Source organism: Oncorhynchus kisutch, linkage group LG30 (genome assembly GCF_002021735.2).
Source record: "Oncorhynchus kisutch isolate 150728-3 linkage group LG30, Okis_V2, whole genome shotgun sequence".
Classification (NCBI taxonomy): domain Eukaryota; kingdom Metazoa; phylum Chordata; class Actinopteri; order Salmoniformes; family Salmonidae; genus Oncorhynchus; species Oncorhynchus kisutch.
The window spans coordinates 13,705,718-13,721,047 of record NC_034203.2 but is presented as its reverse complement, the minus strand read 5'-3'; the positions used below and the strand labels follow the sequence as shown (position 1 = coordinate 13,721,047).

Sequence of the window (15,330 nt, the reverse complement as noted above, 5' to 3'; positions counted from 1 at the left end):
GAGGGACAGGGAAAGCATCTGTGGTGATACTTGTAGAGAGTGGATTTAGAGCTGATGAGCATGACCTCTGTCTTGTTGCATTTGACGATGTTCATGCTCATCCAGCTCTGGATGTCCTGAAGGCAGCTGATGAGGGAGGGGTAGAGCTGGGTGTCATCAGTATAGCAGTGGAAGTGAACTTTGTGATGTTGCCTGATCTCGCCCAGGGGTAGGAGGAATATGGATTCTACTGACAATAACCATTCATGGTTGAAGAAGGATTTTGCACATTAATGATTGATTTACAGAAATGCGGTCCATGGTTTGAATCATAAGTGAAATGTATTCAGAAATCTATTACTTACAGCTATGCGGTTCACTACAAATCACTTATCCATCCATAATCATTCAGCAGTTGTGAGATGGATGCCTAGTTTAAGTAGTAATGACAGTGTATCTAGTAACACGACATCAAGCTGCCCTCAAACCTATATCGCTAGTACACAGTAATACACAGTAATAAATGCAGTATCAACATTGTTCTGAAACATGTTGGCTGGAGTTATGCTGTTATCTAATAACCAATACCGCTAGACTGTAATAACATAGTAGTTATTATGGAAGTACAAAGTGATGCCATTTTTCCTCATTTGTTTCGAGTGAACAGTAAGAAAGCATTTTTATCCAGCCTGGCATTGTCACACCTGAATTGACTGGCCAATGAAGCACAAATCCCTTGATGCAGCCTAATGCAATTAGTTGTATCCGCCTGTGATAGATTTAAAATAGACAGCAAATTTATTTTCTGAAGCACCAATATCTTTCAGCACCGTTATTAGTCACCATAATCACCATTGGAGCGCTCCACTATAATATCACCACTGAGTCAAACAAATGAAGTGGAGGGACAACTGCATAATTTAAATATGAAAATGGTGGCGAGCTTTGATATCATGAGTTCAAATAATTCTAGATTTTGTTCACATTCCCTTCCAGTGGTGAATAAGGTAACAATGGAAGGTATCCTTAAAATGCAGCACATATTACATTCAGGCATTACCCCAGTTGGTGATATGGGTTCACAAATGAATCGATCCACATCAGCTTGGTTTGCAAAGTACTTTTCCCCATGTTCTGGTGGCTCATAACTTGATCCAGACTACTTTTTTCTAGGCAAACCAAAAAGGGCATCCGCTGCTACCATTGTCCTGTAAAGAGATGTCAAATATAATTGGATACAACTTTATCGTTTTTGGACCCCAGGAAGAGTAGCTGCTGCTTAAAATTAAAGACTATAAGTCTAGTTGTTTTTATTTTACCAGGTAAGTTGTCTGAGAACACATTGTCATTTACAGCAATGACCTGGGGAATAGTTACAGGGGAGATGAATGAGCCAATTGTAAACTGTGGATGATTAGGTGACCGTGATGGTATGAGGGCCAGATTGGGAATTTAGCCAGGACACCAGGGTTAACACCCCTACTCTTACAATAAGTGCCATGGGATCTTTAGTAAACACAGAGTCAGGACACACGTTTAACATCCCATCCGAAAGACCGCACCCTTCACAGGGCAATCACTGCCCTGGGGGATTTGGGATATATTTTTTTAGACCAGATGAAAGAGTGCCTTCTACTGGTCCTCCAACACCACTTCCAGCAGCATCAGGTCTCCCATCTAGGAACCGACCAGAACCAACCCTGCTTAACTTCAGATGCAAATCAGCAGTGGGATGCAGGGTGGTATGCTGCTGTTTGTACAATTGTTTGACAAAAAAAAATTAACAGGTGTTTCTAAAAGATGATTTATGTTTATAAAAAAGGAGGGCGAGATCACAATTGGTATCTTATGCCCTGATGTGTTTTTTGAGGGTGATAAAACATTGAATAGGCCCAAAAAAATACAACAAACCTTGGGACAGAGCGGGCACTGGGTTCCATCGGCAGCTTCTGGGGCCAGACGGAACCATGTCGGAACTCCTCATAGGCCTCATTTGTCAGGGCAGTATACAAGTCTCTTCCCTGAAATGAATGAACAGAGTCACTTAGAGGCACTCTGATTCATTACTGAATTCCATCAGAGTAGGCCATCAACACAGACAGCAAAGGCATCTTAACATACAAGTAGCACATGGTTTCTGTGACACATACGTTTATCAAAACAGGAATTTGGTTATGAACTTTTGCAGACAAAGTAGACATGGTAATAGAGTCAGATTCTAAAAGAGATTACTTACTGTCCTATGAGGAGAACGTAATGACAGGCATATGGCCCTGAGTGTAACACCACTCTCAAGCTGCAGGCTGGTTATCTGCTTGAGTAGTGAGCAGACCACTGCAGTCTGAGGCTGGCGGGGTGTGCAAGGCCAGAGCATGCACCTGACCAACGAACCTGCTTCTGGCTCATGTACCTGACCAATGACACTGCTTCTGGCTCACACTGGCAGATCTCTACTCGCACATCATGCACTCTGCCTGAAAGAAGAACAAGAGTTAGTCATGAAAAGCTCCATGAAAAAGAATGGAGCAAAAACTACACATTTCCAATGCAAATATTTAAAAAAATCCTTGACATATCTGTGATGCGTAACGGCACGATCCGCAGTCAGGAATTCAGTTTCACCATCATTCGGGGGTCAACAATGTAGAACACTTTGTATTTCACACAGTAAACACAACCAACAAGCTTAAGAAGTTCAGGTTTGGTGAAAAATGTATGCAAAATAACATTACCTCTGGATGCACTATATTTAGCCTTGTCCCAGAAATGACAGCCGGACAGAAGCTTATCTCCTGTTTCAGTAGTGCGAGGCTACTTGATATACAAGTATACCCCTTGGACAGGATGCTTGTCTATCACAATGCCTTACCCCGAATCCATCTACTTAATGCGGAATGCCAAACAGAGATGCAGTCGGTCACGCTTTTTAGAGTCTTATGACTGAACTGGGGTTCGAACCCAACCTTCCAATCTCAGGGCCGACACTAACCCCAAGGCCACTGAGTTGATGGGTGCACTCTGCATTAAAATAAACATCCGCTGCAGATTGTCAGCTGCTGTAACTCAAAACTGAGGTTTTAGGTTCTCCTTCAATGATTTGAGGGCAATAACTTACCGAAACTGTCTTGTTCACTTTTATCTGCACAACCCATGTCCTCCAAGTTGTAAAGGGGTTTAATTAGTTATACGTCTCCCATGACAACAACTATCCCATTGGCTATATCCAGTAATAGTTTCTTATTGTTCTATTTATGATATCATAACACATTTACGCTACTACAATTAAAGCACAAGCCATAATAATCAAGGGGTATTCACTGAGTAAACCAAACATTAGGAACAAGTGACATCAACAAAGGGATCATATATTTCACCGGGATTCACCCGGTCAGTCTATGTCATGGAAAGAGCAGGTATTAATGTTTCATATACTCAGTATATATAATTTGAAATTGCAAACAAAATTGCCTTGACCTACTCGCCTAATAATTTTATTTTTTTTACTTTAAAAAAAGGTTATGTAGAGATGAAGTTGAAAATGTTTTGTTTACTGTATAAGATATTACAACAAAAAAGTGCTTTATTACTTACCAAAGTCATGAAATACCCTCAGAAGTTTACTGTGGTAGAGTGAGCACTTATGGCCATCTCTCTGCTTCCAGTGCCATTCAAAAGCAAATGGTGGGTCCTTTTAAATGGACCATCCTTAAGAGGAAGAGTATTGGTTAAGAGTTTGGGCTTGGTTTCAATGATTTGGCCATGGCAGAAAAACATGACCTGGTGAAAATAAGTAAGTTGTGGGTGGAAATATGTATCAGATAGAGACAGAGAGCAAGTACATTTAGTTGATCAGTTTAAGTGCCACTGCATATAGTACAAATGCGTGTTTTTAATGTGATGACTGTGATCCTTCGTGGGATAAACCTCCGTGAAGGGCTCAGACACTGACCATTTCACTTAACTTATGTTTGAGAAATTAGTTTCTTTGTCAATTGGGCACATGAAGAAACATTATCGATGAGAATTACCTGCCAGATCTCCAGGTGGTGCACAATGTTTTTGTCTTTATGGGTGGCCACCACACAGTCAGAGGAAAATATTGTCTCAGCCCCACAGTCAGTGCACCGCCATATTATCTCTGGCTGGATCCCACACATGGACGGCAGGTAGCCTAGTGGTTGGACTAGTAACCGAAAGGTTGCAAGATCAAATCCACGAGCTGACAAGGTAAAAATATGTTGTTCCTAGGCTGTCATTGCAAATAAGACTTTGTTCTTAACTGACCTGCCTAGGTAAAAGAGCAGATGGATTTTACTGGGGGGGCCATGATCTCCACAAGCATTTCTCTCCATGCAGCCACTGTTTCCCCTTTCCTCCTCTGAGCACTGGTAGTCTGGGTATTACTTGTAGCTCGACTATGGTCCTCCCGCTGCTCCTCTCTTTGGGCCTGAGGAGGTTCCGAGCCGCAGGTGCAGCACTTTGCCTCTTTGGTCTCAGAGCCTTGCCTCTCAATGGAATTTCCTTGCCCAGGATTTAAAAAATGTTTTCCCAAATTTGGGCATCGTTGCACAATTCTGAAACAAAGACAGTTATGAAGAATCAGATAAAATGCATATAATTGATCACAAACTCAAGGAAGGTAAGAAACCAGTAAATTCATGGCCACTTTCAAAAGGTATTCACCATATCTCTGATGTTTCACAAATAATTTGACAAGGATTGTGTAACATTTAGGACAAGGATCATCAACTAGATTCAGCCGTGGGCCAATTTTTTCTTGAGCAGACAGTGGGCCAGAACATAATATAAATATTTGTAGATTGCAAATTGACTTCAAGAAGCCTAAACATATATAATATTTGACAAAAAAATAAAAAATAATTTCAAACCTTGATTACATTTGGGGACATTGCCCTGAATACGGTTACGTCTCTCAGATGGACGTTAAAACAGGTGTCCTGACTCTCTGTGGTCTTTCAAAATCCATGGCGCTTATTGTAAGAGTAGGGGTGTTCACCCCTGTGTCATGGCTAAATTCCCAACCTGGTCACATTCTGTCATGGCCACCTAATCATCCACCTCATTCCTAATTGGCATATATCACTCCTCACCTCTCCACCTGATGTATGGTGAGCGTTCTGGCACAAAAATGGTTGGGTACTACACATTGATGGTGGATGAGGTGAGTTTCCCCCTACTATGTAATGCGCTTTGAGTGTCTCAGTTGATAGAAAAGTGCTATATAAATCCAGTCAATTATGATTTATTATTTGTACACGATCACGTGTCTATTATGCTTGGGAATATTTTGGAACAGTTTTCCACAATTAAAATCAATTGGGAGCTGACTTCCTGGTGTTTTTAGTCTTATGTCCAACAAGATTGTTTTATATATGTATATTTAAAAAAATTCTCAGAAAACTTGGGGGGCCAAATAAAACCACCTGCCGGCCAAATTGAAGAAGCCTGATTAGGGCAGCAACACACATTTTGGGTAAACACATACCAACCCTTTACCCCATGTCGCCAAGTCGGCAAATGGAAGCTTAGTAATGCCAGTTGCTGGGGCAGCTAACACGCTTGCTCTACGCTGCTACTGGTGAGAAAGGACAATTTACCGAACAATTAACAGTCTTCGTTGAACATTTTCAAAATCACCTTAGAAAGAGTCGCGTGTCACACAGATCAATGTGTGGTTCTGAATCACTATTCAAAGGTAACGCGTACCACACATGTGGCGTGTGGGATACCATATGAATGGTGTGATTGGTAAGATTTTTCCACATTTTAATGGAGTGGTTGGTGGCTAATCGGGTGCACCTCCTTAACTGTGACTCAGTCAAATCTTTGAAATTGTTGCGTTTATATTTTTGTTCAGTGTATAGTTTACTGATGATCATGATTTGACTCAGGAGCGGTTGGTGCAGAATTTTGTTCTCGATTAGCAGTAACACTTACCCTATGTGCAATATTTGTTCAGCAATTCTTTAATCGTTGGCATAGTTTTCTTGGAATGTAACATCTCCAATGTGGTTCATCCTTTCTGAGGTTTACGGTAAAAGCGGCCACAGTACCAGATGTACCACAGCATCCAAGGGCGTTTATTTCCCTGTCAGCCAATGAAATAAGGACATTTGTTCCGAGGAGACGGGGATTGGTCGGACAGACTGGGGGAACCTGTGCATGTTTCGGGGAGCAGGGTGGTCAGATCTTTCATTTGATATTGTTTTGCTAAATCCAAAATAATTAGCAAACTACAACATGCTAGTGTCGGTGCTATTGATGATTGCACTAGCCAGTGCTGAACCATCGGTGCATTTTCGAGAACAGTTTGAAGATGGCAAGTTCCATTCATTTCATGCGGGCTGCAGCTATTGCCAACTAACCTAACAGCTAGCTGACCTAACATTTTACAGCTAGCATCTTAATATCAGTGAGCTATCTAACCACGAAACAATAATAGCTAGCTATGCTTTGTGAGACGCGATAATGCACGTATATTTAGCCACACTGACTGCAAAAAAATGATAGCCGGCTAACTATCACGGTAGTCAGTTATCTAGCTAAACAAATTGATAGCTAACGGATCAAGCGAACCCTAAATCTTGTATGAACCGTTCGCTAAATTGGTATTATTCAACCATGCCAATATACATGGTTGACTTAGCTGCTAATATTTGCTTCTAACAATGTATTTTTTCTTCTGTCAGATGCTTGGAATACCCGTTGGGTTGAATCCAGCCATAGGTCGGACTATGGGAAATTTGTCCTGACTGCTGGGAAATTCTATGGAGACGCAGAGAAAGACAAAGGTAGATGTCACGGACCTTAGACTTCATGCAGTAGAATAAAGAACCTTGAATGTATTTTCTCTTACACGCTAGAGGCTTATTTTATCCCTCTGAGGTTATGACTCTCCGTGTGATGAAATATCTGATTTTATGACCCCAGCATTGTTTTGAGAATGTCAGTCCTACACATGTCTGCTCTCTGTGTGGAGCAGGGGACAACTCTGAAGATGGAAAAAGTCCAAAACATATCTTATTTCCCCCAGGTCTCCAGACCAGCCAGGATGCCCACTTCTACTCTTCTTCTGCTCGCTTTGAGCCCTTCAGCAACCAGGGCAAGACCCTGGTGATCCAGTTCACTGTCAAGCACGAGCAGAATATCGACTGCGGGGGAGGCTACATCAAGCTATTCCCCGCTGACCTCGACCAGGCAGACATGCATGGAGACTCTAACTACAACATTATGTTCGGTAAAGTTCATCGGGAACAATGAGATTTGATTGAGAACCAGTTCTTCCCTTGTCACACATCCAACATTCAGAGAAATTGTTCAGGTCTTATATTTATTTTGTATTGCTAATCATAGTGTTTTTCTCCAGGCCCAGACATCTGTGGCCCAGCCACGAAGAAAGTTCATGTCATTATCAACTACAAGGGCAAGAATCACCTCATCAGAAAGGATATCAGATGCAAGGTACAGTAAGCCTATATCCCAAATCAGGCTTTTTCAATATTTTATATCCTCATTGGGAGGAATCCAAATCAATCGTGTTTGTTTTGCAGGATGATGAGTACACCCATTTGTACACTCTGATCCTGAACCCTGACAACATGTATGAGGTGAAGATTGACAACAAGAAGGTGGAGTCTGGAAGTCTGGAGGAGGACTGGGACATTCTGCCCCCTAAAAAGGTCAAGGACCCTGAGGCTGTGAAACCAGATGACTGGGATGAGAGGGAGAGGATGGAGGACCCAGATGATAAGAAACCAGAGGTGGGTAAGATGGACACCTAGCCCGCCTGGACCCATGGCTGTTTCTGCATTCAACAATGCTACGGTAGCTAGCCACATTATTGTGCGGGCAGGACAACGGCAGAAACAGACTGGCAGACCAGGCATCTAGCCAGCTATTCTGATTCAAAAGCAATCCATCTAGTCAATCTTTTATGAGTAATATGTATTTCATGAATGTAGTTTTTATTAATGATTAGTTCATGATTCTGTTATTTGTCAGGACTGGGATAGGCCCGAGAACATTGCTGACCCTGACGCTAAGCAGCCGGAGGATTGGGATGATGAGATGGACGGTGAATGGGAGCCACCCATGGTCTCCAACCCTGACTATAAGGCAAGCAGTCAAACACTTCATAACTAGGGTGTTTTCCTGCCTCTACACATATGGCAGGAGCACATTTTATTACTCATAATATTAGACAAGGACACAGACAATGTGACAGTAGCTTTCCCTGTGCTTTGGATTACTGCTTTAATTATATGAGCAGCTGTTTGATTGATTTGTTTGCTTTCTCAGGGTGAATGGAAACCCCGCAGGATCGATAACCCTGACTACAAGGGCAAATGGTTGCATCCTGAGATTGACAATCCAGACTACAGTGCAGACTCTGAGATCTACAGATTTGACAGCATAGGAGTCATTGGCCTGGATCTGTGGCAGGTACTGTGGAGGCCCTTATTCAGTCTTTTTAATACTTTAGTTATTGATCATGAATAATAAAGAGTGGAATCGAATTGAAAAGGATTCCGTTTGGGAATCATTCTTTTTAAAAGCCCTCTATATTTTAATTTAATTGAAAAGAGAAAAGGAAACGCATCCCTGAATCTTTTTGCCCTGAAATGTTTGAAGTAATTCAGACTTATTCATTGCCGTCACAGGTGAAATCTGGGACCATCTTCGATAACTTCCTGATCACAGATGATGCTACGCTGGCAGAAGAAGTCGGCAATGAGACCTGGGGTCAGACTAAGGTCAGTGGCACTCACCTCTCAGGTTCACACATACATATTCACACTGGTGTCTCTCTCGAGTCGCCTTCCCCCCACAACCCGTTCCCTTGCAATTTGTTCCAGGATGCTTTGTCTGAATAAATCCACTAGTTTGCTTTCAGATCCTTACGAAGACATATTTGTAACGTTGCCTACCAGCACACTACAAACTGTAAAAATGCTAATTCCTGCGGTTTGTTAAAAAGGCTGCCTCTGTTTCATGTTCTGTAGGATCCAGAGAAAAAGATGAAGGAGTCCCAGGAGGAGAAGGAGAGGAAGAAACTGGAGGCAGAAGAGATGGCGAGGAAAGAGGAGACAAAAGATGAGCCTGGAGAAGAGGAGGAAGAAGAGGAAGAGTTGGAGCATGAAGAGGAGGAAGAAGAGGAGACTGGAGCACAGGACGAAGAGGAGGCAACAGATTCTATAAAGGATGAACTTTAGAGGACTGACTTTCTCATAGGGGTGACTTCGTTCTTTGAGCCTGGGGAGAGATTATTCATAATTTCACTTTACCATCCAGTCAGTCAGTCAGTCAGTCCTCAAAGTAATAATGTTGAGAGAAGGGGAGGTGAAGGAGTAATTTACTGCAAAATCTGTGCCATTTTTAAATTTCATTTTTTAATATTAATTTATTGGATTTTAACTTGCTAGTTTATCCCCTAATGAATAAAAAAACGGACACTTTTTGTTATTCTATCAAATAATAATTCAGATTTGGTAATCTACTGGCAGATGTTTTTACTGTGCTTTTTCTTACAGGCTCGACTTAATATAACCTGTTTCTTGTAAGTATGCTTTTATAGTCTGTTGTTCCACCAAATATTACAGATGAAGTCTAATTCAATGGTGCTTGTTTGTTTTGTATACTTAATTCACATTGGGTGGTTGTGTACACAATGCGAATCTTACTTGCTATTCACATGCATAGCGATAGTTTCCCATTCGTTCCATTTGCTTTCTAAATTCAGTCACACACTGGAATACATAATATTAGGTAGAATTTAGAAGTAGCATCTGTAACCTCACCTAGACAAATTCAGTCATCAACCTCTTATATTTCACTGGCATTCAGCCAAGGACTACTGTAGCCAAATCTTCAAATTTTTGTCTCTCAAACACTAACCTCATACTTCCTAATGTAGCATAGTGCATTTGTTCTCCCCTTAATTGTTTTTGTAGATATTTGTTACCTTATTTGGGAAATTATGATTACAGAGATTGTTGTGCAAAAATACTGTACAGTAATAAAAAACAGAGCTGTTTGGATTTGACATGTGTATTGTGTGCCTTTGTTAAAAATCACCATCACACTATATTATTCATATTTACGGCAATTAGAAGTCAAACAAATTAAATAGCACCATATGGATGCTACTAGGCATTTTTCTACAGAGCAGAATTAATCACAAACACTGACAGCCTTTCATAACATCTCTAGAAAATAGTTATTGTCTCGCTATTTAGAGTAGAAAGTGACAAGTACGCAGTTTAATTTCCTATTGCAGCTACGGTCTCTCCAAAGTGAATATTTTTTATCACCAGCAGTCAGCATCCTCTGTCTCTAGGTCCAATGTAGCTTTTTGGAGCCTTATCTGCCCTCCTGCACATTTGCGTCAGCAGAATAGCATGTTACAAATAGATAAGGGCTTTATAACTTATGTAACGTAGCACAATGACAATGTAAACAACGCTAATGATGTTTGGACGCCTCTGAACTCGGTTGGTATCAAGGGTCGAACCTCCCACGTGATGAAAGGCTCAAGAATGGAGTCAGAAGAGGTTATGAGAAATTGTCAAATTGACCAGAAGCGCCAGTTTACTCCAAACAGAGTGGAGCATGGTTATTTCTAGGTAAATAACCGAACTATCAAAACCTTCTCGGATAATCGCTTTGGGATCCCACGCTGTGCACGGGACCGCAGCCAAGCTCTAGTCGGGTACCTGGCGATGAGATGGGAGAGCGAGTACCGCAGAGATGATGCGTTTTCTACTGGATTGCTTACGGACGCCAAGGCAACGGGCACCGTGCAGTGAGAGGTTGGTACTGGGATAACGATAATGGATAAGGAAATGCTTAGTTGACAATAATCTCCTTTTCTACATTGACCTATCATCCACAATAGAGCGAGGTCATGTTTAAGGTTAACGGTTTACCCCCCTATGCAATTTCAACAATCCTGTTTTGAAGAGATGCTTTTTTAAATGAATGACCAGTATGAGGCACTAAAGCGGGGAATGTTTCATATCTTCTCATTGATCGTAGTAACAGCTGGTCCATGAATGCAATACATTATATTCATGGACATGCACCAACAATAAAATATAGCCCATTTTAGACAGACAGACAGACAGCAATTGGTTAATTGGTTCATTTTTCAACTGATTGTAATTAATACAATTCTAAAATGGAATTCTTGATCATCTCCCCAAAAATATTTAAGGAAATAATTTCACAAATGTACACCTATGTACAAATGTGGAATAGGCCTATATAGCAGATTGGGCTATTTCCTATTCAGTATAATAACATTCACCTGTACACTCATTCATTTTCCATTGCTATTTAAAATGATCATTTGTATACTATATGGTATTTATTGAAGAACAAACGGTGCAGTACAACATTTACTGGTGCAAATGTTTATTAAAGTACTGTATTCTACAAAAGTAGGTAGGTAAGAGTCTTCAGGTGAGGCCTCCCTTGACATATAGTGTTGCATTGAAACTGCAGTCATATTGATATTACAGTCATTCTCAAACGAGGCTGTTTTAATTTAGGGCCCTCTGAGCCCTGAGATTTTCTCTGGGTTTAGCCCATTCCTCTGCAGGTTGGAGCAAACAGTCATTTGCATAGAGAGACAACAGGGATAATACAATGTAACACAGTACTGTGATATTAACTTAGCTTTGTTAGATACATTCGGAATCATGGAAATGGTTAATGAACAAGTAATGCCTCTCATACTGTGGTTTGACAGCATGTTCTTGAGGAATGGCACTTTTGTTAACCCTTCACGGTGCTGAATCAGGTATGGGGGGATAATGGTAGTGTTTTGAGAGGGGAGGTGAAGGGAGGAGAATCATAGTATGAGAGGGGGACGATAGGGGGAGGAGAATGATAGTATGAGAGGAGGAAGATAGCCAGAGGGGGATGTAGTTAATTCCCCTGTCATGGATGGATAACCTTTTTATGGGCTACCCTGGAAATATGACTGCCCATCTCTTTTCCTGTCCTCTCCCTCTTCTCTCCCCCCCCCATCTCTGACTCATTCTCCATCTACATGCAACCCCTCTGCACAAGCTTAGTTGGTACATTCTCACTCCCTGTCGCCCCTTCTCCCCTCCCTCTTTTATTGCCTGGTGCCCATACATACACACAACCCACAAACAGCCTGCCTCAGTTTCCATATGCACCGTCTGTTTGATTGACAGACTAATGAGAATGGATGGAGGCTGGGGAAGAAGGGAAGGGAGAAGGGGGAGGAGGAGGTGGAGATGAAGGTAAGGGGGGATGGTTAGGTGCAGCATCAGTTTCATCCCTCCTTAAACATTCCTGTCTTCTCTGCTGGTCCCCCAGGGACAAGGACTTTGTGGAACAGGACGAGTGTGTTGCTCAGAAGACTGGAGAAATCAGAGTAAGGCCACACGTTTCCTATTACATTCCTACAGTGTGCGCGCGTGTGTGTGCGTGCGTGTGTGTGAGCGCGCGTCTGAGTGTGCACGTCTGTGTGCGCATCTGTGTGCGTTCTCATGTTTCACTGCCTACAGTAAGGTGCATGTGTTATGTGCGAGCCTGATCAGAATGTGCAGGGTTTCTAATGGCACCTTACATGAGTATGCAGTACTGTATGGAGCAGGTCTCTTAGCTGAGAGTATTCTGTGTTGTCATGTTGTTCTGTGTGTGAAGATTGAGGAAGGTGTGCACAGATTAAAGTACAGGTATTAGTAATCCTTTAGGGAATCGCTAGGCTTAAATAACCAGATTCCCTTTGACATATCTACAAATGCTTTTCTCTATCGCGCCTTTCTTTTAGAGCAGGAGAGCTCTGCATTTACAGAGGACCATCTGGTCATGAGAACACAGATCGTGTCTACTGGTGTCCTTCAGCGTCATAGGAATGCCCATCCCAGCATCATAGGAAATACTGTCATTATTTCAACTACAGTACACTGTGAACATTTCCCGTGCACCGTTACCTGTCGAGATGTCACTGTGTGAGATTCTATTTTTGTAACCCGGCAACAACCTGGGAAGGAGCTCTGTATCCCCCGGCAACAGCATCTCTTTGACTACCGAGAGGTGGCCTCGACATGATCTCACCCAAAACTGATTTCCTGTCTCTCAGCTAGTGGTATTATTAAAAGATTATTGTTGCAAATGTCTATGCTACTGGGCTTGTATTCTAAAGGGAGTGCTGATCTAGGATCAGGTCTTTGGGAATACAGGCCATGATCCGCTGTGTTTTCATGCTGTCAAATAGCTACAATGTCACAGTGCAGAATGAACTACTTTGTGCAAAAATGGTAGTAGATGCATGATAGATGCATTGTAGCGTTATGAAGGTTACTCAAGTGAATTATTAAGTGCCCCTCCATCCAAGGTAGCAACTTGACGTTGGGAAAACGTCCGATTTGTTTAGCAAGATTGCAAGTTGGCCTAAAATGATCCGTGTCAGCTTGCTATCTGGGATGATTCCCCAAAATATCACAACTTGATCCCCTAGTGACATCTTTTAGGACCTTGAGCAGAAGGGCTGGAATCCTTTCCAGACAATAGCCAACTGTCAGGATGAGCTGTGCATATTGAGCCTGAGTGAAACAGCTCTCTCATGGTTTATGCAGGTCTGAGTCACTACAGCAAGATTTTATTTCTCTCTTTACTTTGCTTTACTTCGCTCACTTTAATGCTCTTTAGACTTTCCAGCTAAAAACAGAATCCAGCAGTTGAAAGGGTTGAAAGTGCCATATATCTGCGTTAGTACAGCACATTGTCTGTCATTCATAACACCTCTCGCACTAGTGTACCTCTCTCTCTCCATCTCTCTCTCTCTGTTTCTCCATCTCTCTCTCTGTTTCTCCCTCTCTCTCTCTCTCTCTCTCTCTCTCTCTCTCTCTCTCTCTCTCTCTCTTTCTCTCTCTCTCTCTCTCTCTCTCTCTCTCTCTCTCTCTCTCTCTCTCTCTCTCTCTCTCTCTCTCTCTCTCTCTCTCTCTCTCTCTCTCTTCTCCTCTCCTTCCTATTTCTGCCCATCCCCCTCTTTCTTGGCAGTTTTCCCTACAGTCAGTTAGATTTCTAATCATTCCTCTTTTTAGAATGGAGATCAGGTTGGATACTGCTGTGTAAAATTCATGGAAAAGCATCACTCCACGTAAGCCTTATTTCTGCAGTGAAAGGGACTTTGAGTAGCTGTCTGTCTCTAGCCTCTATCTCCTCTGATTTTCAGTAACCACTGATCTCTCTCTCTCTCCCTTCCCTGCTCTCTCTGTCACTGCTGCCTCTACTCCATCTGCTCCTACTGTCACTCCATCTTTCCCACCCTTCTCCATCTGTCCCTTGTTTCTTTCTCTCTCTCACACTCTCTCCCCATTCCTTCTCTATCTGGTCCTGCTTTCTTTGAATCTGTTCACGTGTCCTTCCATTCTTTCCACCCCTTCATTCTCGCTCTGCTCCATCCGCCCCTGCTGTCCCTCCATCTTTCCCTCTCTTCATCTCTCCACTCCTCCATCCATCCCTCCCTCCACCTGCCTGTGTGTTCCAACCTACCAGGACCTGCAGGATGCCGTGCAGCATGAGGGTATTGAGCTGGAGGAGCAGCGGGGAGACCGCCGGGAGCTGGAGGAGACCCTGGAGAAGCTGGAGCAGCACAGGATGGAGCTGGAGGACCAGCTCAAACTGACCAGGCTGGAGTGCGTCCAAGAGAGCCAGCAGGTGAGACACACACAGAGATAACAGCTGCTATGGCTGCTGTTTGGGGGGATTTCAGACTTAAGTTGCACACATGTAAATTAAATTTAATTCCCTTTTCATGCACTTTTCTCTCTGCACGTATTCTGACCTTGAACTTAAACATGCCACCGAGTTATACGTTTCTGTGGCAGAGGTGTGTCAGTAATACCAACATACATAATAACTGTCACTTTAGTGTTAGTTGCCTTCAATTTGTAGCCTACATTTGACATCCCATTACATCATTAGTTTACCTTTCTTTCATCTGTCACGTCCGTGTGGTTGTTCCCGAGGGTCGCTAGCAATAGTGGATCATATGACGCGAACATTCTAAGTTGTGCAATAATTTGGGACATGTAGCCTATTTGTATCCTTATGGAACGCAGACCATATGTAGCAGTTTGCACGGTTCACGACGACTGGACTGTTGTCATCACAGTTCCATGATTAGCGAAGGTAGATTTGTAGATAGGTATAGATTTATATATGTTCAACCCATATTGTACCCTTTTCTCACCTTCCAATTTTTCATGGATTGAAAAACGGAGTATTGCCAAATGTCTGCTCTGCTAGAGCTGCCCTGGTCAACTGTAAGCGCTGTTATTGTGAAGTAGA

At 42.4% G+C, this 15,330-nt stretch overlaps 2 protein-coding genes across 6 annotated transcripts in view; both read left to right on the top strand.

Moving 5' to 3' along the window:
- Nucleotides 1–5,446: 5,446 nt before the first annotated feature.
- On the top strand, nt 5,447–10,042 carry LOC109875205 (calreticulin). Of its 2 annotated transcripts, none has more exons than XM_020467440.2 (9): nt 5,447–5,748; nt 6,690–6,791; nt 7,034–7,237; nt 7,367–7,461; nt 7,551–7,760; nt 8,002–8,115; nt 8,299–8,442; nt 8,661–8,753; nt 9,003–10,042. In XM_020467440.2, the coding sequence occupies exons 1-9, from the start codon at nt 5,712–5,714 to the stop codon at nt 9,210–9,212; spliced, it is 1,209 nt and encodes a 402-aa protein (XP_020323029.1). In that variant the 5' UTR covers nt 5,447–5,711; the 3' UTR covers nt 9,213–10,042. The 2 variants fall into 2 exon arrangements, with proteins under 2 accessions (XP_020323029.1, XP_020323028.1); XM_020467439.2 differs by lacking the exon at nt 5,447–5,748 and adding an exon at nt 6,052–6,319.
- A 252-nt stretch (nt 10,043–10,294) lies between these two features.
- Nucleotides 10,295–15,330, top strand: part of LOC109875204 (uncharacterized) — a 17,420-nt gene continuing 12,384 nt past the window's right edge. For 2 of the 4 annotated variants that reach the window (XM_031810672.1, XM_031810673.1), the window contains exons 1-2: nt 12,181–12,406; nt 14,536–14,697. In XM_031810672.1, the coding sequence (XP_031666532.1) occupies nt 12,218–12,406; nt 14,536–14,697 (351 nt within the window). In that variant the 5' untranslated portion in view covers nt 12,181–12,217. Of the gene's footprint in view, nt 10,809–12,180; nt 12,407–14,535; nt 14,698–15,330 lie in introns of those variants that run through there. The other 2 variants (XM_020467438.2, XM_020467437.2) reach the window with 2 other exon arrangements.